This window comes from Onychomys torridus, chromosome 23, assembly GCF_903995425.1.
Source record: "Onychomys torridus chromosome 23, mOncTor1.1, whole genome shotgun sequence".
Taxonomy (NCBI): Eukaryota; Metazoa; Chordata; class Mammalia; order Rodentia; family Cricetidae; genus Onychomys; species Onychomys torridus.
The window spans coordinates 46,566,122-46,588,188 of NC_050465.1; the positions used below are offsets into that span (position 1 = coordinate 46,566,122).

General features: G+C 39.1%; 1 protein-coding gene across 1 annotated transcript in view; it reads left to right on the forward strand.

Moving 5' to 3' along the window:
• Pard3b (par-3 family cell polarity regulator beta) overlaps nt 1-22,067 on the forward strand; it is a 993,910-nt gene that overhangs the window by 135,048 nt on the left and 836,795 nt on the right. Inside the window, 1 exon segment of the mRNA XM_036173329.1 lies at nt 3,020-3,121. Within this exon segment, the coding sequence (XP_036029222.1) occupies nt 3,020-3,121 (102 nt within the window).

A 22,067-nucleotide genomic window follows, 5' to 3' on the forward strand; every position in this document is an offset into this window, starting at 1 on the left:
AGTGACTTGGTCCCATGTTTTGTTTTCCTTCTGGCCTTAGATCCCATAACAGTTTCTGAGGAAGGAGTCCTGTGTGTGGCTTCACAGCTTCTTCCTGATGCCATTTGTCAGCCATTTTTGTTAGAGGAATAAGACATCCTACTTAATGTTTTGTTACTTTTTTTTTTTTTTCATTTTTTGGTGGTTGTTGCTTTTAATTTTCCTCTTTTAAATGAATGTTTAACTTCCCATTTTCTTCTGTTTATCTCTCTAGTAAGGTTGAATTAATATGTCTTGCAGTTGGGGTGATTGTCTATGTTAGCTTTAGGTATTATGGTCTACCCTTACAAACTGAGCCCAAAGGAAAAGCTGTGAGCAACACTCTTCTTTTAAGAGCTTCTATTTAAAGAGATTTCAAAATGCCTCCCTTTTTATAATCATGCTGTGCTGGTTCCTTGTTGTTGTCAACAGTACAAAGGAGAGATGCTTAAGAAGGACCTCAATTGAGGAATTGCTTTAGATCAGATAGGCAGGTCTGTAGGGCATTTTATTGATTGCTAATTGATGTAGGTAGGCCCAGCCCACTGTGGTCACTGTCACTTCTGTGCAGGTGGTCATGGGCTGTATAAGAAAGTAGTTACTGGTGAGCTGAGGAGCAAGCCAGTAAGAGGCATTCCTCTGCTGCCTGACTCCAGGTTCCTACCTCAGCTTCCCTTGGTGATGGACTGTAGTCTGTAAACCATATAAACCTTTTCCTTAACCCAAGCTGTTTTGGGTCAATGTTTATCACAGCAACAGAAAACAAACTAGATCACATCATTATATATCAACTTTTTTTTCTACAGAACTGTAATATTAAAAAAAAAAACAACCAACTCAGTGTATGATTATAGCAAATTGTTGCTTGTGGCATGGTTGTGTCAGGATGTAACCTTTGAAACTTTCTAGGGTAACAATGTAGTCTGATGGCATTACATTCTGTTTACAAACCCAGAGTACTCTGCTTGGAATCTTATTTCCTGCATTTAGCTCATCTTTGCTAACACAGTGCTTTGAGTTGGCACAAGTGTCTATAACAGATTCTGAGAGATGGGTATTCTGGGCCTTGCTTATCTGACTGTGTTCTTACTGCTCATAACTTTGGCTTCTCATCTGATCAGTAGAAGCAGGCTTTACTTCTAAGAAACCATCAGAGTTTGCACCTATGATCCTAGCATTCGATGCAAATGAAAGCCTTATTCTTCCTGGAACTGTTCTTCAGATACTGTATTTAAAACATGTGCACTTTCGTGCGCACACACACACACACACACACACACACACACACACACACGCGCACGTGCGCGCACACACACACACACACACACACACACACACACACAGAGAGAGAGAGAGAGAGAGAGAGAGAGAGAGAGAGAGAGAGAGAGAGCATAATTTTGAGATGTTTAAAGTCTAGCGGAGGAGAATTCCTTCAGATTTTTAAGTCTACCATTGTATCAAGTTGGATTTTTGTTAAGTTTTGTATTTGGGCCAAGACCTCCATATAGATGCCTTAAAGAATGATTATTTGCTAGCATGCTCTAGCTTTTCACCAGGGGTTAAAGGGAAGGCCATATGGCAACCATTTCTATTAGCTTTTGTAAAATCGCAATTGCGTTCTGTGGGTTCCATTAGCTCTTATTCTTAATAAAGATTCATTTGATAAGGCGTAAAGCTTTATCCTAGTGGGATCTGCATCTCTGTTTAGAAATTTGTATCTGTTCCTTCACCAAGTGCTGTACAGCTTAGTGCTTCCCTTCTTTTTGAGGTTAAGAGCCGTAGGACCAAGTTGGCTTTAGCTTGGCTGTTCTTTAAAATCTCTACTGATGTTTTGCTTCACTTCACTTCATTTGTTGGTTTGTGTTCTTTTCCAATTGTTATAATTCTTTATTTTCATACTTATCCTGGAACTAGGCAGCGAACAAACAATTGAGAGACTATATCACCATTACATTTAATATCAGACTGTTTCTTTGTAAACTAATCATTTAAAAATTATACTTGGAAATAATCTAAATCATAAGGTCAATTTAGAGAACTCCACACTCAACTCTGACCACAACTACCCCTAGACTACCATGCTGTGGGAGATGGGGACAGAGCTGGAGCTCTTCTCCAGCTACCAGTAAAGTACTGAAGCTGAGGATACACACTGAGCATGGAAAGTTAAAAAGGCAAAGGGGTAGGCGTGACTAACCCTCCCCATTCCACTGTGATGTTCGGAAGTGATAGCTGCAGGAATTACATCTTTCTGCTTTGGGAATTTTATATTACAGTTTTACTATCTACAGTTGAGAAAGTACCATCAAGATTATTCTCTCCTAGCATATATTTTTGGCATTACTTAAGTTGGAATATGCATTTCAAGTTGGTTGGGCAATTCATTTTTTGCATTGTAATTTGATTTCAGAAACATATGAGATGGGTATTCTGTGAGTTAAACAGGATAAAAGTGACAACTATTCATCTGAAAAGACCTTTGCTTTGTGTTTAAAGGTTTTGTTAGCGTGCTGGTTAGTGTCTGTCAACTCAACCCAAACCTGATACATGTGAGAATTGAGAAATGTCTCCTAAGATTGGTCTAAAGGGAAGCCTTTCAGGCTTTTTCTTCATTATTGATTAATGGAGAAGGGCCCAGCTCACTGAGGATGGTGCCACCCCTGAACTGGTGGTCCTGGGTTCTATAAGAAAGCAGGCTGAGCAAGCTATGGGGAGCAAGCCAGTAAGCAGCACCCCTCCACGGCCTCTGCATCAGCTCCTGCCTCCAGGTTCCTGCCCTGTTTGAGTTCCTGTTCTGACTTCCTTCTGTGATTGTGCCCTGAGAGTTGTAAGACAAAATAAACCTTTACTCCCTAAGTTGATTTTGGTCCTGAATTTTTATCACATCAGTAGAAACCCTAACTCTATTGCATATTTTTATGGAGACAAATTATTTCTCTTAAAATGTATCTGACTTTGGTATAAGTAAATTGAGTCATCAAGTTTACTTTTTCCACCACAGGATCCTGGATACTGGGTGAAGATTCATCACTTAGAATACACAGATGGAGGAATCCTGGATCCAGATGATGTCTTAGCAGATGTTGTTGAAGACAAAGATAAGGTAGATGACTCTGAAACTGTTCTTCGTTTTCCTTTACTGAGCAGCATATTTGAAAGTCATTGGATTTCTTCACAAACTCATGTGTCAGTTATTATTAAAAGATACCATCTGTTCAGGTTTCACCTGGACAGCTCATAAATCAAAGTTCTTCATCCGATGTTTGCCTGAAGTTTGTCAAAGTTTGGGAACTTGTTTGTGGTGGCCTAATTAGCAGACTCCTCATTCTCCAGAGTTCCCAGTACATCTCAATAAATTAGTGTCAGCCACAGAGGCTTTTGGAGTTGCTGCTACTGCTGGCTCTGGAGTTTATTCCAGACAGTTGCTAAATATTCATCCTAATGCCTGAGGTTGGAACGTGTTTTGTGTTTACATTGGAGAATATAGAGGGGTATGGATAACTCATGAAGAGCTATGGTATAGATTTTTCTCAAAGTAGAATGCACACTATATTATGTGACTGTCTTTCTTTCATTATTAACTCCCACTCCAAAAGAAAAAGAAGAACATTCAGTTGAGTATTTAAGAAACTTTAGAAATGTTCTGTTACCTATTTGGAATAATTCCTAAGTAGTGAGTGAATGGAATTTTGCCTCTAACTACTTTAAGAAAGGTAGAAAAGTAAACTATTCCACGGCCATACCCTGGATTAATGGCACCGAAATACTCTGATTAATATGAACTCTATGTTGTCCTCAGAAATCAAACTGCTTCCAAGGTTTTTTCCGCACCCTCTTAGCATTGTTAATAGGAGGCTTATTTATATTTGTGGCACATTTCTCTGTATTGTTTTTCTGAAGTTTCAGGGCCCATGTGTGTGTGTGTGTGTGTGTGTGTGTGTGTGTGTGTGTGTGTGTATGTGTGTGTGTGTTTCACACTTACATTAATCTTTGCAAACAGATTTTGTGTTTTATATTTTCTTCTGGTACTTAGCTTGACTGGCTTTGGGTGGTAGTCAGCCATTTCCTAAGGCAATTGTGTCTCCCAATAGACTGTTGCTCCCAGTAGATAGGGACTAAAGATTCTTCATCTTCTGTGTTCCCTATGTTGATAGTGTCTGCTAAGACATTTAATGACTGTTCTTTTGATGTGCTTTCTGGAGCTAAGGTTTCCTTCCAGCTGGTCTGGCTGGGCCTGTGCTCATGTAATTCTCCCACCTCAGCCTCTTGAGTTCTGAGTTTACAGCCTGAGCTATAGTACATAGCTGAAGAACATCAGTGATGTCCCCTCCCCCTTCACAACGCCAAAGATGGGTATCCACTTGCCTTTTTCCAGTTCATTTTATGCTTCCTCCCTGGGATCACCTTCTTTCTGCAAGGTAGCTGAGATATTTGGCTTTTCTGTTCATGAAGAAGGGAACTCCCACCTCAACTTCCACTACCAGTGTATTCATACAAAAAGCAGGAAACCGCTCAATTTAAGAAGGGGCAGAAGAAGCTCTCTCACCCTAGCCTTTTCCCAAACCCCAGGTCAGGAAGGGAGATTCTGTTAACATGCAGGGAGATCTGTCCAATCCATCAGTTTCCCCTGCTGCATTCTCTATATTGTTTCTGAAAAGCTTTCTAAAACCATATCCTGTTCACTAGCCACAAAAGCAGCCTTATTATGTGTAGTCTCTCTTTTAATAGGACTTAACCCCATTATTAAATCAGGAGACAGAGGGAGATAATCAGTTAAAATCTTAGCAGAGGATCCATGTTTGTTGGGTACAGCTTCAAGTATTCTCTTAATGTACTTTTATGCCTCTCCATGAAGCCTGTCATTGTGCTACACAATCGATAAGGATTTGCACTTTTGATGTTGCCTGGAAAAAAAATCATTCCAATTTCTTCCTTTTGTTAAAAAAAAAATGGCAAAGAAGAGAACATTCTTATTTTTCCTGATGTTCTCTGTACAGGCTGAAGGTTTCCTTACAGTTCTTGTGTTAGTGTAGAAGCAGAACCCCACCAAATGCGTGTCCCTTACTTTTCAGTCAGTTTAGAGTGTGCAGTGATTTCAGAGGACGGTTTGTGGATGTCCTGTGGCATATCAAACCTGCCCAAGATTGTCTGAGGCACAGTCGGGCTTTCATGGCCACCGGCTTGTAAATTGGCTGCCTAGCACTCTTTCACAGATGGAATATGGACAGACAGATGTACCTAATCATGCCGAAATCATAACTCCTAGGGTAGGCTGCCTGCAGGGGAGTGGCAGGGAGGGCCTCTTGAGAGCCTGGAATCGAGGAGTGAAGCAGCTAAGATGACAGTTGTGAATCCAAAAGCAGTGTCAGCTAACGTTGTCACTTGGCTCATCGAAGACTCATCTGTGCAGTTCAGGAGGGGTTCCACACTGGAGGTGGAATGGTCTGATGTAAACATCGGAGAGGGGGCTAAAACAGTTGACTGAGTTTGCCAACAAGGTGGCTTCTGAAACACACGGCCTTGTTTCTCAGTATCAAACTTCTAAGTGGTTATTCACATGGTGAATTGTTTTGTATTCATTCTTGACATTGTTGAAGAAGATGACTACAACATAATATGGAAATATGAAAATACGTTAACATTTATGAAAATTGAATTGCTGCCATGACTTTATTAAATATAAAAGTGAGACTGTACTGTATAGTACACCACCACAGGAAAATTTCTCTATCTTTGACTACGTGTTAGACATGGGAAAGGCTACGCTTGGAGACAGGCCAGGAGTTCTTGTTGGCTTGTGTTGTGCATTGACCCTTGAATGTCATGTACCCTCTGGTTCTCAATTATTCCACCATCAGCTCAGCTTTATCTTCTGCTTTTGGTACAGGTGCTTGTTAGACATAGTGTAAGTGTTAGGTTTATGGGCAGAAGAGTATCTTGGCTGATGGGGCCAAGAAATACCTCAGAAATCACACCACGCGTCAGATGTCACCCAAGAGATTTATTGGGGGCTGGGAGCAAAGACCGCCTCTGAGCAGGGACAAGAAAGAGACAGATACAGAGACAGAGATAGAGAGGGAGAGATAGAGCAGGCTGAAATGGCAGGGACTTCTAAAAGGATGTGTGTGTTGCATTTGGTGATGATGTGGCAGCTGGTGATGAGTCCCTGCAGTTGGGCTGGGAGAGCACCTGGTTCTGAACAATGAGATTTTCATCTGCCTCCACCTCAGGTTCAGCAGTTTGTTCAATGGCAAAACCTTAGTTACTATGGTGTTAGTACAAAAGAGTCATGTGTTTAATGTCCGATGCTGTCTTTTAATATTATGGTACTATTATTACTGTACTGTACTTGCGTGTTCTAAGTACCAAACTGTTTGAATTTAAGTACTGAGACATTAAAGAAACTATCTTCATGTACATTTTAATAGTTTTAAACAAACCTTATAAAATTTGTTTTAAAGTTATTACATTGCTCAAAATAGTTTTATAAGAAGATATTTGATTAATATGACACAACATTTGGATTAACATATTATTATTATGTGAGAAATGAAAATGCCGGCAGGGCTAAATTTAGAATGAGAACACTCTGTCTGCTAACATACTTAGCATTCAAGGATCTCGTATCATTTTCAAATAGAGACTCGTGTGCACAGTGAATGAACTAGTGACCTAAAACAAGACACACTGCCACACTGCTTTCTGAGAACACTCTGTTGCCCTCTAGTGGATGGCACAGCTCCGAAGACACTGCCTGAACTTGAAACAACTCCTTTTGAAAATGTCTTTTGTCTTGTTAATATAGCTCCCAGCTGGGAAGTGGTTAGTGAAGCGGGAGTTCACAAGTTCCTGTAGGTGAGTCGCAGAGTTTTCTTAAAAAGGCCAAGGTCATTGTTTGCATTTGCAAACCTTGTTTCTGTGTTTGGAGTTCTCACCTTCCTTTCACTGACTGCAAAGTTGATGGCTGATGGTGATGAGTGTGTGTAACTTTCAGTGTGTAATTAGACAATTCACAGTGTGTACTGTGTTTTGCTTGAGAAATGGGAATGCTACATTAAACCTTATGTTAATGATCCCTGAATTATTTTGTTTAGACTCCTGAGTTAATTTTTGAGCAGTTATTTTATTAGTGAGACTTCCACGTCAACAAAAGTATTTATTATATTTTCTTAAATTAGTGATATGGCAATTTTGACTCTAAAAGTTCACATTGATTTTGGGGTCTTGAAGTTATGAACCTGACTGGAAGAGGTCTGAACAGTGCTTCAGAAAGAAATACAAAAGCTTGTAAAGAGGGAAAGAGATACTTTGCAAAGTTCCACATTTCAAGATGATTTTCTGCCTGTAGAATTATAAAATTATATAATCTTAGGTCCAAAAATATAAGAATCATATGGACTAACCTTAACGTCTTCCTAAAGAGGACATATCTGAACCAGGGAAGTCTCTAGGACTTCATGTCTGTGGTGATTTCTTTCCTGAGCTCAGCCTTTCATTTCCTCTGTGGATCTGAGCACAGCTGGGGAAGCTCAAGGCTGATGATGTTGCAGGTGACTTCTCCAGAGGATTTCCTGTCCTCTGTTTTCTTCTTTTCTCTCTCTGCCATTAGGGCATCCTTCCCCACCTCTCTAATGCTTGAACTTAGCAGTTATTTCAAAACTTTATTTATGAGCACAGTTCATTTTTTACCGTTTCACATGTATTTATTACCCTTCTTTGCATTTCCAGAGATATAAATTTTAAATAAATAAAATTCCAGGCTAAGGCAACTGATAGGGAGTGACCTTTTTATGTTCTGATAGGGAATGATCATCTTCTTATGTCTTGTCAGCTTCTTATCTCTAAATTGTGCTAACTCATTGGCTAAAAGATTAGATTATGAACAAACTTAGTTAATTTCTTGTTTTTTTGTTTTGTTTTGTTTTTTTGTTTTTTTTTTGTTTTTTTTTTAACCTGTATTGCTTTCAGAAACTTAACCCTTTCTTTGTATCATGGTTTTCTCATGGGTAATTGGAACTAAAAAATAAAAATGCAATAATTTTATGTTATATTGTATCATGTGTTATAACCTAGCCACAATTTAAAGCCAAATTCACAGGAGAGTGAACACAATATAATCAATAAGCGTTAGGAGCTGTTATGTGTTTTATATTACATATTATATTTAGCATATATAATTAAGGTAGATTAGATTTATATTATTCTAAAAGTATTGCTTAAAGGATATCCCCACTAGGAATGTGGCTTGCAATCTGTATTTTCAGATTTGGAATCTGTGGATTCAACCAGCTGTGGATCAAAAGTATTCAGAAAAAAGTTCCAGAAAGCATGACTCCAATTTACTCAAATTTGCCATGTCAGGAGCATTCCTGAATCTGTCCAGATGAAATGGGGTGTGAGCTGACCCCTGACAGGTCCTCAGTCTCTCCAGTATTTGTTCTCTCTAAGCCTAGGATGTTTCGTGCCTGTTGTCAAGACGTGTTGGCTTTACCTCCCCCTGTCATTATTATATAAGCAATAGAACAACAGTTTATATGATGTTTATACTTTGTAAATATACTTAGTAAGGTACCCATAATTTAAAGTATATGGAGGCCATATATGGCTTATATGCAACCTCTTGTGCGTTAGGGACATGGCCATCTATCCATAGAGGTGGGTGTCTGAGGAGCATCTTGGACCCAACCCCTGGGGATGTCAAAGGACAGCAGTACTGAATGAAGTCCTAGCCTCATCACCATAGATTCTGTTCTGAGGCTCTGGAATACCCCCAGCTGCCTGAAGCATCTTAAATATCAAGAGTAATTAGGCTACTGTTTTTCTTCTTACATGTACCTCCCAATTGTTCTGTATCATTAGTGTTTCCCTTGTTTAGTGTGCTGGTTGATCCTTGTCCCTGGTTAGAACTCAGTTTTATTGGTTTATAACAATTTCATCGCCATGCGGGTCTCTGATTTATCCACTGCTTGTTTCCAGCGCCTGTAGCTGTGCACAGACCTTCTCAGCTGTATAGCTTTTCATTGTTTCGTCAGAAAGAAGAGATCATCGGGCCTGATGGCACTGCTCATATAGCTACTTATGCTAGTATAACGAAAAGTAAGCAGAATGTTTGCAAGAATTCAGATTTGAAAGAAAAACCCAGTCACATTGGAGATGAGAACAGTGCTTTACTTTAATGTAGAATGAATGAATGAATGGACACTTCTTGGTGCTGAATAATTCAATCACCAAGAACTTCAATTTACTCACTGGTGGAATGAGAGTGGTGAATGGCCTTAGTGTCCCAGAGACAGTTAGAAGCCGTGTTTGATGTTTCAGGGAAAACATTGAAGCACCTTACACATAGGAAGAAGATGTGCCTGCGCCTCCTCCTCAGTTTTTATTGGTCATTCAATAGCCAGGTCAGATCATTTTCATAGTCAGTGTTTTCAGATCACCTCCGTCCTAGGGGACTTTGGGGGCACTGTAACTTCATACACATAATTAATACTTTAATATGAGCATTAATATTGGACTTTTAGCATTTTGAAATTCTTAGGATTTTATTATATAGCTTCTCTTCTTAGGTATAACTTTAGTTTTGCCTCCTCAAATACTTCCATGTTTGCTTAGAACTGGGGTGGTTTTTTAAAGATATCTTTCACCACCTAGACTTCTTACAATTTTTTTTTGTTGTTGTTGTTATTTTTGTATCTTTGACAGGACCTCACTATGTAGTCCAGGGTGGCCTGGAAATTACGATGTAAACCAGGCTGGCCTTGAACTCACAGAGATTTCCTTGCCTTTCTTCCTGAGTGTTGGTAAAAGGTATTTGCTACCACCTCCTGCTTGTACTTCGCTTTTAATAAACATCTCTGATTTTAGTCAATGATAAAGTTCGAACCAGAATTGAGGGTTTCTAATGCTCCATCTGTTTGTTCCAGGAAACGATGCTGTCCCTTTTAAATACTGCAGTAGGCAGCAGTGTGCAGACATGTACCAAGCCTGGAGGAGCACTTTGCATTAATACCTCTGCGACCTTACTATGGCTGGCGAAGATAAATGGTGCTGGGGGATAGTAACGAAACATTTTGTAACCCTGATGACGGCCAAGTCAAATACGGGCTCCCTAGTGCTTTCTGAAATTACTGGTTTGGCAGCTACAGCATGGATGTGTGTGTATGAGTGAATAGGAGGCAAGGGGTACATCCCTGTACAGAAGGGTGTGGGGTGTCTACCTGCTCTTATTCAGCTTTTTCATTGTTTCATCAGAGGTCAGAAAGAAGAGATCATCAGCTCATATAGCTACTTACTTTAGTACAACAAAAAGTAAACAGAAAATGTTTGCAAGAATTCAGATTTGCTAAGAAAAAGATCCAGTCACGTTTGAGATTATAACAATGCTTTACTTAGGGCTAAAAATTAACTAAAAAAACAAGAGTCAGAGAACCTGCCTTGTACTTTACAATGTGCCCTTAGCCAGAAATGGACTTGCTGGACACAGTCCTATAAATTTTCTCTCTCACTTTAGTTTCCTTTCAAGCTGTCTGTTAGGTATATACCTTTGCCAGGATTATGGAACAATCAGTCTTTACAGAAACATTTATTTATAATTATGTAACCTACAAATTATAGTCCTCCTATACTATTTTAGATTATATTAAATAGAAAGAAAACTTCAGAATTTACAAACCACCCTCTCTTAAAAATGCAAACCTCTGCAAGTGCTAATTGGTCACCCATCAAGTGTATATTAATTAGACTGTATTCCACTAACACCTAGCAGGATGCATCTCCATCAAAGCAAGGTGGTAGATTGTTACCTTGTAGAGGACTGGGATTTGATAGTATGATTCTAAGTTTTTCTAAATATTCTAGCATTTCTCATTTACAAACTTTGCCATTTATATGGTCAACTATCCCTGCCCCATCTGCATTGAGAAGGCCCCAAAGAAATGAAGTATCCAGTAACACTTAGGACTGTGATGTGCCAAAGAAATCACTTTTGTTCTTAGCTCTTATATAGAAGCTCTCTGAAGTACTTATGGATGTGCTTCGTTGTAGATCAGAAGGCACTTGTCGTGATGATGAGAAAATCAGGCTACTCAGGAACTTGATAGAGGCTTAGAAGGAAGGAAGGCTCTCTGTGTCAAAGCCTCACTCTTCTATGGAGGAGGAGATAGTAGCAGGAGGAGTCAGAGTGGAGAAAGAGGAGAGGATGCTCCTTAAAACTGAATGGGTAGGAAGACGTAATGTCAGAGTGTCACATTCAATTAGCAAGCGTCAAATTGTAGTGGAAAGACAATCACATCTAGCTCCTAAAGACTCAGAATCTTAAAAAGCGTGTGCGTGTGCATGTGTGTGTGTATGTCTGTGTGTACTCATGCATGTGTTCACTACTTAATGCTTTAAAGTAGGTTTTGGGAAATGGGCAGACGTGGTGCTTTCAAGAGGAGCAGAAGAGGAGAAGCATGAAGGAGAACATCTGTTTTAGGAGAGAAGAGGTCCCAAGAAAACAAGGCAGCTAAACATGCTAGACCCCATGATCCAAGGAGATAGGCGTGCCTCCAGCCGGCCAAGGAGGATGCTGTCCACTAGTGACAGGTTTCTCAGGAAGCCTAAAACACTGTTTAGTTCCTTGGAAGTGTCACAAAGAGCTCTGAGCTGTGTGACAATCTGATGGGAGTCTCATACTCTAGGCTTCCAGCCTGGCTCTGCTGCCTCATCTGTTCTTAGGGCTCCAATATTCTGTGACTAATAAGCTTCACTGAGACAAACAGGCATTATGGGCTCCTCTTGAAACTGGACCAGTATTTATACCACTTCTATGGGGTACTTATTTCAGACTTTGTATAAATGCCTTAATTTATAAGTATGTTTTTAGTAAGCAAGAATATTCAGTTTCCTTAGTCTCTTAAATTACAATATTTTTTTAAAGCTCTCTATGTGTATAATTTTTCTGTTTAAGAAGAGAGTGTATCTTTTCCATGATAAGGATCTAGGCTCTTCACTTAGGGAATCATGACTAGATTTCTGAACTTAATACTGACAGTTTGGACACTTCAGGTTCTCTTTTTAGATTTCCTTCTTTTGATGTTACCAATCAGTTTTGAAAGATCAAGTGACATTCCCTGAGCAATAAAGAGGAAAACCCCCTTGTGTAGACTTCAGCTGGAATAAAATAGTACAGAGGCCAGTTCAGATACAGCTCCTTTAATAATTTCAACCTGAAGCATAGTACAATGTAAATAAGGTATTTATACAATTTTAACTATAAACAAATTGGAGTGACTTAAAAGTGTGATAGAAGATGATTTTCACAACCCAAATATCTGAAATATCCATACATATAAAACCTGAAGCATCTCATAGTTCTTAGTTGATAATAGCGTAAGAACCTACCTCCTTCTTCTAGACTGACAGCTTAGTGTGGCCACTGGGTTTACTCTCAACGGAAGCCAGCATATGAAGGTATAATGAGATTTTCTAAATAGGTCACCTTTTAAATGGAAATTATGCCAAGCCTGTGCTTAACTCATGTACAAATGAAAGTGTGTACCCCTTTTGCTGATGAAAAAAGGAGAGAAATATCCTTATGCAAAACCTCAAATCGAAGGTCTCAGAAATGTCTTTGGATCTCTAGCCAAATTGCCAAAAGGGAGCTCTGGTGTCTCATCTCCTGACTGACATCCTTGAGGCTGTACATAAGGGTGTGGCTCCAACTCCTTTTAGAACCTAGTTCATTGGCCCTCAACCTGTGGGTCACGACCCCTCCACCTGGGTTGCCTAATACCATTGGGAAACACGGATGTTTACATTATGATAATAGTAGCAGAACAGTAGCAAATATAGTTATGGTGTAGCAATGAAAATCATTTTATGGTTGAGGGTCACCACAATATGAGGAACTGTGTTAAAGGGTCACAGCATCAGGAAGGTTGAGACCCACTGTTTATAAGTTCTTTGTAAGTTTATTAAATGTTTGTTTATTAATCTTTACTCTTGAGTATAACATACTTGATTTGTCACAATTCCTGGATGTCTGAGGAACTCAAAGACAGAAGTGTCTATTTACAAGTAGTTTCTCACCTACATCCTAGGGAAACAACCTGAATCTAAGGAATAGTAGATGAAGATCATGCGTACTCTTCACCCAGTTTCCCGGAATGGGGATACTTAGCTTTTCCTCCAGTTTTAGTCCTCTTCCTAAGTGGTTTTAAGGTCTCTACTCTTGCGGGGAAGATGGTACAGTAGCTTTGATTAGGGTTTAGTTGAGGCTTTAAGGGAATACTAGTTTCTCTTGGTCAAAAGAATGAATGTACCTGTGATTGAGTAGGGACCAAACATTTATAATTTGTATATGTATATGTGTACACATACATGTATATACATTTGCATGCTAGGTTCTGCTTATGAAATGAACAGGTCGTTCTTCTCTGTCTTATTTCAGGTCACCTTACTAAATACTATAGTTTACAGATCCATTCATTTTACTGAGATTTCAGTTTTCTTTACAGCTGAGTAAATCCCATTGTGTGGATGTCCCACATATTCATTATTTCAGCCGCTGATAGACATCTCAGCTAATTCCATTTTCTTGCTATTGTCAATAGTACAACAACTTGTACAGGTGTCTCTGTGGCAGGATATGGAGTTCTTTGGGTATGTGTCCAGGGGTATTCATAATTCATTCATATGAGGAAAGAACACCCTATTCATTACTGGTTAGTATGCATATGCAAATCAGTTATGGAAACTAATATAGATTTTTCTCAAAACAAAACTAAAACCACATCACCTAGCTATATTTATTTGGTCTGTTCCCTAGTCTTTGTAACTTCTATTTTAACATAGGTGAAACATTTATGACTAACTTCAAAGTGTTGAGATTTCTCTTCAACTAGATTCATTTGCTCTTATTAACATGAAGAAACTGTAGACTATTGGAGGCAAACTTTTTTTTCTTTTTCTCTTTTTTTTTTATTAGAAATTTTGTATTAATTTTACATACCAACTACAGATCCCCCTCTCTTCCCTCCTCCCACCCCCCAGCCTTTCCCCCCATCCCACCGTCCATTCCCACCTCCTCCAAGGCCTCCCATGGGGAGTCAGCAGAGGCTGGTACATTCAGTTGAGGCAGGACCTATTCCTTCTCCCTGCAGCAAGGCTGTGCAAGGTGTCCCAGCATAGGTAGTGGGCTCCAGAATGCCAGCTCATGCACCAGGGATGGATTCTTATCCTACTGCCAGGGGCCCTTAAGCAGATCAAGCTATACAACTGGCTCAGTTATGCAGAGGGCCTAGTCCAGTCCCATGCAGGCTCTACAGATGTTGATCTAAATTTCGTGAGTTCCCACTAGTTTGGTTTGGTTGTTTGGTTTGGTTGTTTCTGTAAATTTCCCCATAATGATCTTGATGCCCCTTGCTCATAGAATCCCTCTTCTTTCTCTTCGACTGGACTACTGGAGATTGTCCTGGTGCTTGGCTGTGGGTCTCTGAATCTGCTTCCATCAGTTACTGGATGAAGACTCTATGATGATAGTTAGGGTAGTCACTAATCTGATTATTGGGGTAAACCAGTTCAGGCACTCTCTCCACTATTGCTAGTAGTCTAAGCTGCGGTCATCCTTGTGAATTCCTGGGAACTTCCCTAACACTAGGTTTCAACCTATCCCCATGATGTTTCCCTCTGTCAAGATATCTCTTTCATTGCTCTCCCACTCCATCCCTCCCCCAGCTGGACCATTCCATTCCCTTATGTTCTCATCTCCCATCCCCTCCCCTCGATCCCCCCCACCCCCCAGTTTACTCATGAAGATCTCATCTATTTTTCCTACCCAGGTTGATCCATGCATCCCACTTTGGGCCTTCCTTGTTAGCTAACTTCTCTGGAGCTGTGGTTTGTAGTCTGGTTATGCTTTGCTTTACATCTAGTATTCACTTATGAGTGAGTACATATCAAATTTGTGACTAATCTCAAAGTGTTAAGATTTCTCTTCAACTAGATTCATTCACTCTTATTAACATGAAGAAATTGGAGACTATTGGAAGCAAACATTTTTTTTTTTCCTAAAAAAAAAGGCAAAGATAAACTATAAGATCCTTGAAGTTTGCCAGAACCCAGAGTGAAAGTGACGGTCCTCGCAGTCTCCCCCTCAGTGTGAGATGGTGCTCTGGTGCTCCAGTGATCTTGGTGGTGAGGTTCTGTGATTTATTTGTTTTGTTCAGGATCATCTTGTAAAACATGGAGCTTTGACTTGACAGCCCTTCCACTATTTAGATGATTATGCAATGATGATTAAAAGATTAGAGAAGTGATGTCAAGATGTCTCTGGAATAGTAAAGGCAACCCAGAAACTCCCAGGGAGCAGTGGGCCCTAGATGGATGGCGAGGGAATTTTATCTGTCTTCCAAGGGAACAGGAAGGCCTGCTCTTAAGACACGGAGAATATTTGTGCTTGTGTGTGACACAGTCAATGCATTTCATATCCAAGTAATGTAAAAGACACCAGCCTTTCTTATTATGACATTAAAATCACACTCATTTTTTCTGAAGTGGCTACATGGCAGTTAGTATTAGTGTTCTTTGGAGTAGCTGCTGAACTTGCCTTTTTTTCTTAATGACAGAATAATTTGGAATTGAGATCAAGTGAGTGTGACACCAGAAGGATTTGTAAAAATGCTGTGTAAGTGTGGAGGTGGGTAGATTGACAGATTGACATGACTACTTAGGAGAAGTAGTTTGCAGGTTCAGTGACCTGTTGACTGCTGGTTTTTGTTGTTGTTGTTGTAGTTTGTGTGTTTCTGCTTTTGTTTTTAAGTTTTGTGATGAACCTCAAGAAGCAACAGGGAAAATGTGCATAAGAAGGGAACAGCAAAATGATAGGGGGGTGCTGCTGCTGCTGCTGCTGCTGCTGCTGCGAGACCTGATGGCAAGGGTATAAACTCTTAAACTGCAGGGACACCTCTTTCTCAAATAGGAACTTCTACTTCAGTAAGCGTGGTATTTAACTCTAATGATTGAATACAATGAAGGCAATATCACCTACTCAATAGAGACTTTAATGTGAAATAAATCTTTTCTTCACATTTAGTGCATTAAAAAAGAACTATTAGGACAAATTAATTTTAAACTTTAGAGTTTTGTAACCTTTTTTGTGTGTGTATAGATTGAAACCTGTGTAATTTTTGCAACTTTAATATTTGAAATCAATATTTAATAGAAGTAGAATATTGAGATCTTGAAGTAGTATTCTTCAAACCTTTACTATTGTTTAGAAGTCAAAAGCTGAAAATGAATTCAAGATTGATTGAAATGAGTACTTAGCAAAACACATTCCCTGATAAGTTTAATTCAACATACCACTTTGGGTTTTCTAAAACTAAATATTTTCCTCTTAAATGGAGAAATGTTTCTGTCTGCATCTATAGTACCTGATAGCCTAAGGTTGTCAAAAGTAAATACGGGTAATTTAAGATTTGGACTTAAAGAATGGAAAATGTAGTTTTTGAACAGTGAAAGTTATGGTTAAAATATGTTGGGCACTATTTTGACAGTAGTATACTTTATAAGAAATAAATAGCACAAAGGCTTTTAAAATTAGTAGCGTCTCCATATAAGGAGAGGAATGCAGGCTGGATTGAGTTTTTGACACACAATCTTTTATTATGACATTGAGTTGATTAATACCTCACCCAAATCATTGTTTTAAAATATCTCCTTTCTCTGTCCCTTAGATGTGGAGCAGGAAGCACACAGTAAATCTGGCATCTGCTCGTGCTTCTCGCCTTTGACTTTGGGGTAATGCCAGTGTCTTGGTTATAGTGTTTATAGTCGAAATGATGTAGGGATGTATCTCAGGCAGAACAGTTACAAAGGCTTTCCTGCTGGATTGGAGCTACACACAGCATTGGATAAGTTGTTCAGAATAATAAAAGGTGGAGCTCAAGGACTCTTGAGCATGAGGTGCCTTTCTGAGGTTTTTTTTCTTTTGTTCTAAAAACTTTTAAAATGTTCCCAAATTAATATTTGTTAAATGTCAAAACATTTTAGATGTGATAGAATACAAAGGTAACTACTACTCAGCTCATCTAATCAAATCCAGCAGAAGTAATTATTATTCAAAAGTGGGCATGTATATTTCTTTTATGTGCATAATAAAATATACATATACTTAATACAATTTAATTTGAGCTAACATAACTTGTCATGTATTTATATTTGAATTTTTATTACATGCTTATTTATGTAGTATGTATGTATGTCTGTGCATGGCACATCGTGAATGTGAGGATCAGAAGACAGCTTGTGGAACCTGGGTCTCTCCCTCTGCCCTGTAGGTCCTGGGGATTGAACTCAATCATCAGGCTTGTGGGCAAGTGCCTTTGCCTGCTCAGTCATCCTGCGTGCTTGTGCCTATTGTTAGAAAGATGTTTTCATTGTCTACATTGCATCACATCCCTGTTTAGAATTTTTAGCGCCCTTCCTTTGCTCTCTGTTTGAAAGTTCTGCCGCGATTCAGACCAATAATTACTCTCCTTACCGTAATCAAAACTTAAAAACAAGATAAATCCCCCCAAAACAAAACAAAACAAGATGAAGTTGAGAGTGGGATATTGGAGGGAGTTCTTGAGCGTTTTAAAGAGGAAAGGAGGAAGTGGTTACAGTTTAAATGCATTGTATCGATGGGTGGAATTATCAGAGAAGAAATAGAGGGAACCTTATTGAAGAATAAATGCAAAGTTTTAAAAACTTGTAGGCAATTCTTTTTAAAATTTTTGGTATTTTAGGAGAATGAGTTCTGGCATTATTTATACAACACAGAACTCCTATAAAAACTACTGTGTAATGAGCATAGCAGTGGTGTATGCTGGGAAGGGGCTTAGGATAGTTCTGATCACTATTTTGATGTTTGGTAGAAAAAAATCCCATTCTGCTACAAGAGACCATTAGTAAAATATTAGCTATAGTATTCTTTTATAACATTTCTCCTTGAAATACATGTGAAAGATTTAAAGACAAACCTAACTATTTTGTAGATTTAACTTTTCCCTTTATTAATGACACAGATTTCATTTTACATTTACTTATTATTTTAAAACATTATTATTAATTCTTTAAGCATTTATACAATGCATTTGGGTCATATTTACCACTTCCCTAACTCCACCCAGATCCCCTCCCACCTACTCAACTTCATGTAGATTACATTTTTTTCCTAATCTGAAAAGAAATGTATTGGGAGATAACTTCTTCTGAGGATCTATTTTTAAAATTTATTCTTTGAGTATTTCACACACACACACACACACACACACACACACACACACACAATGTACTTTTATTCCTGAGTCCAATTAGAGCTGCCCATATGTGTATGAGTAGAGAGCTGTTCAAGGGAGAATGGGCAACTACTGGGTACCACACCCATGAAGAAAGCTTACTCTCCCTTCCCCAGCAAACATTAACTGCTAATATCTTCTCCCTCATTATGCTGATATCTTTCCTCACAATGGGACTGTTGACTGGCTTGATCTTGTGAAGGTCTTGTGTAGGCAACCCTATCTTCAGTGCTCATAGGTACACCAGCCCTATATGTCTGGAAGACAATATTGTGCATCGTTATGAAGTATGTGTAAACGATATAGGTTCTTCTTGAGAAAGGGATGAGAGGAGGGAGATACTGGGCTGGGCGGCCAAGGGAGTGACAACTAATTTATTTCTGTTGCTTTATGCTCTTGGTGAATTTTTTTAATGTTATGAATTTCTTTACTTTTATGAATGTCTTTAATTTCTGTAGAGTTGCCATGCATTATTCAAGATTATAAAATGATTTGAATTTCAGGAGCAGACAGATTTTCTGATGAGGATTTCAAGCTGTGTAATTATGAAACCCATATAGGTTAAAAGTTCAGAACTCGTTAGCTTAATCATTTAAAAATAACCAATTTATAAGCATGGCATTTCATTTTTAGAGACACACAATTACAATATATCTGACTAGAGAACTCCTGGATCCTGCCCTATACAGAGAATGTTCATCCTGCACACCACATAGCTTATTCTATAACATTACATAATTTATAAAGGAAATCCATATTTTATGGAAGTAAATTGGATGTCATAATGTAAGGCAAACTTCTAGTAATTTCTTTAACAGTTTTCTTGTCTCCTTAAAAACTCAAGGAAGTTAATGAATGAGTGCCAAATATCAAAACAGTCTACTGAAGCCCATTGCATGTGTCCAAGCAGACATTTCAGGAAATGAGTTGCAGAGCACTAGTGTCTCAGACTGAAATAGAAGAAATGAATGTCAGACCTGAAGAATTTGTTGGAAAGGAGAGTATGTTTGTAATACGGCAAACTACACACAACATGAAACTCACCATCAGTCACTTGTAAGTCTGTAGCTCAGTGGTGTTAAGTGTGTTCCCTGTTTTGAAACCAATGCTACTCTGTCTCCAGAACTTTCCATCACAGGGATATGTTTAAATTTTGAAGAGAGCTATTCAGCTGTCCCCAGGGATGTTTAGATTAATAGAGATGCTTACCTTAGAAGCATTGAAGCTTTTGACTTTCGATGCACATAAAAATGAGCTTTGAGATTGGAGCTGCTCTTACTCCTGGTGAAGCTCATGGCAGTCCCCAGTGCAGTGGCAAGCCCTGCCTGGATTTGCCAGGCTCTCAGGGGCATGCTATGCTTCAATGAGAAGCTGTGTTTCCATGAGATGTGACGGTACTGAAAGAAAAGCTGCATTCAAGTGAAAACAGCCTTTGTAAAGAATCGCTGGAGGTGATTAAAAATGCCACAATCATCAAACTGTTAAAGATGGAAAATAAAACATGGTATTTATGAGAATTTTGACTGGCATGAAGATTTTAATGCATATTACCTTGCTTTGCTAATCAACGTGATTGAGATGCACGTGCTTGTTAAATAGAACTTGCTCTTGGCTTTTAGTTATCAGCGATTTCACATTTATCTTCTCTTCATTTGAATGCTATATGAACCTTTCTCAACCTGAGGGGTCAACTTTTTTTTTCTTTCTCCTAGTACTACTGTTAGTATTGAGAATAGATTTTTTTTCCTAATGCTTGGAGAATGATAACAAAAAGGAATCTTTTTATTGGTTCATTTCATGCTTGGTAAGATTCCAACTGTCAAAACATTATAAAATTCTGAACCTAGAGGCACATTTCATCACCAGAGTACTAATTACTGCAGAGAGCTGGAGCGAGTCGTTATGTGGTAGTATTTATTAGTGCTGCCCAATTTTAATGTTCTTTTGGACCAGAGACACTTAAATGAAAGGGTAAGCTGTTTGGGCACAAATGTAGGAGGAAAAGTTGCACAGTCCATGAAACACCATCACATGCAGCACAGGAAGGCGGAATTAATGGAAAACTATGCCCCTACTTACCGCAGCCCAACATCTCATTTTCAGGGATGAGCGTGGAGAGTGGATGGAATACTTGCTTTGTGTTTGTGGTGCTTAGACACGAGGTAGGCACTGGTGCTAGGAGGACCCTGGGAAACAGAAGCTCCCTTCCTGAAGAAAAGCAGCAGCAGTCGTGTGGGAAGTAGGAATCTCAAGACAAGCATAGCAGAGAAAAAGGGTTGGAGTGGGTGCTTGAGGAAATTGGTGGTACTTACAGGAGCCTGTCCTGAAGACTGCATTGGAGAGTGGCAGTAAGTGATGGTCATTTGAAATGTTTGTCACACACACGCGCACACGCACACACACACACACACACACACACATACTGTATCTTATCTATGGTATGAAATGTTATAATTGCTAAACAAATTAAACAGGATATAAATGAAATAGCAAATAATACAATTATATTTAATAGATGCTTATTATCTACCTTTTGTGCATAAAGCACTAACTAGGTGGTAGACTAGGGAGGAGCAAAGATGAAGGACACGACTCTTCATAGAAGAATGGTAACATCCAATGTCAGTCACTGTGGTTTTCTGGGTAGAGATGAATGGTACAATCCAGAGCAATGCGGTGTATGGATATAGTAGGGCCTTTTATTTAGCCGAATGCCAGTGAACTGCATTCTAAGTTAATTGTTTAGTCTTCTTCCTCTTCTCTCAACCTTCAGTATTAAGGACTTTTCCCCAGGAGCACAGTGTGCAGTAAGCTCTCATTGCAGCCCCAGGCTGAGCGAGCACATGAGGGAATGAAGACAGAAAACAAGCCTTGAAGTATTTTTAATGAGCAACTAGCTCCTATGTACTTGTAAAGGCAACATTTAATTTAAAAGTAGAGGAAAGTTCATCTGGATTTGAGAAGACAAGGAGGGACAATGGAGAAGAAAATCTATGATGCCAGTGAGGAGGTAGGTGAGAGATGAAAACTAGAAAAATCTGTGGTCCGAGCCCTTCATTAATCCCAGTATGTGAAGTGTCAACTTGGAAAAAATTTGAGTGGGTTAAGTTTCCTTCAAACACAAGAGAACATGATTGGGCTGAATGGACAAGGATGAGATGGAGAGAAATCTGGAGGCTTAGGGGGGGAATGGCAACTACTCAAGATAAAAACAAGGTAAGTAGAAAGAGACAGGAAGCTCTGTGAGACAGATTGTTCCAGAGTTTGAGATTTCTGAGATTTTTAGGGAGGTAGTAGTTACATGTACTCTGTTCTAAGTAATGTATCACATATGGTTGGGCAGTACCCTGTGATCATAGACATTAATTTTTCCTAGCAAAACATTAATATTTATACTTAGTAGAAGAGAGATGATAAATAGCCTCTAGTCAGTACAGTTTGTGCCAAATTAATGAAGAGAAGAAAATGGGGGAAAAACTCAACTGGGTTTTCAGAGAACACTGCGCGTTAGAATGATGGATAAGGGAGAGTAGACCTGTGCAATTTGCTTTGTCTGTTTTTGTTTGCGGGATAATGGAGATGGATCAAGGTGCTTAAGGTTTGAAAAACAGCTGGATGCTTTGAGCAGGGAACACACAGGTCTGTGTTACCTGAGATGGCTGAGTGGGCGCTCACTGACCATGTGCGTGGCGCTGTGTGTCTCTTTGTACCCTTTTCACTCCGTGTGCA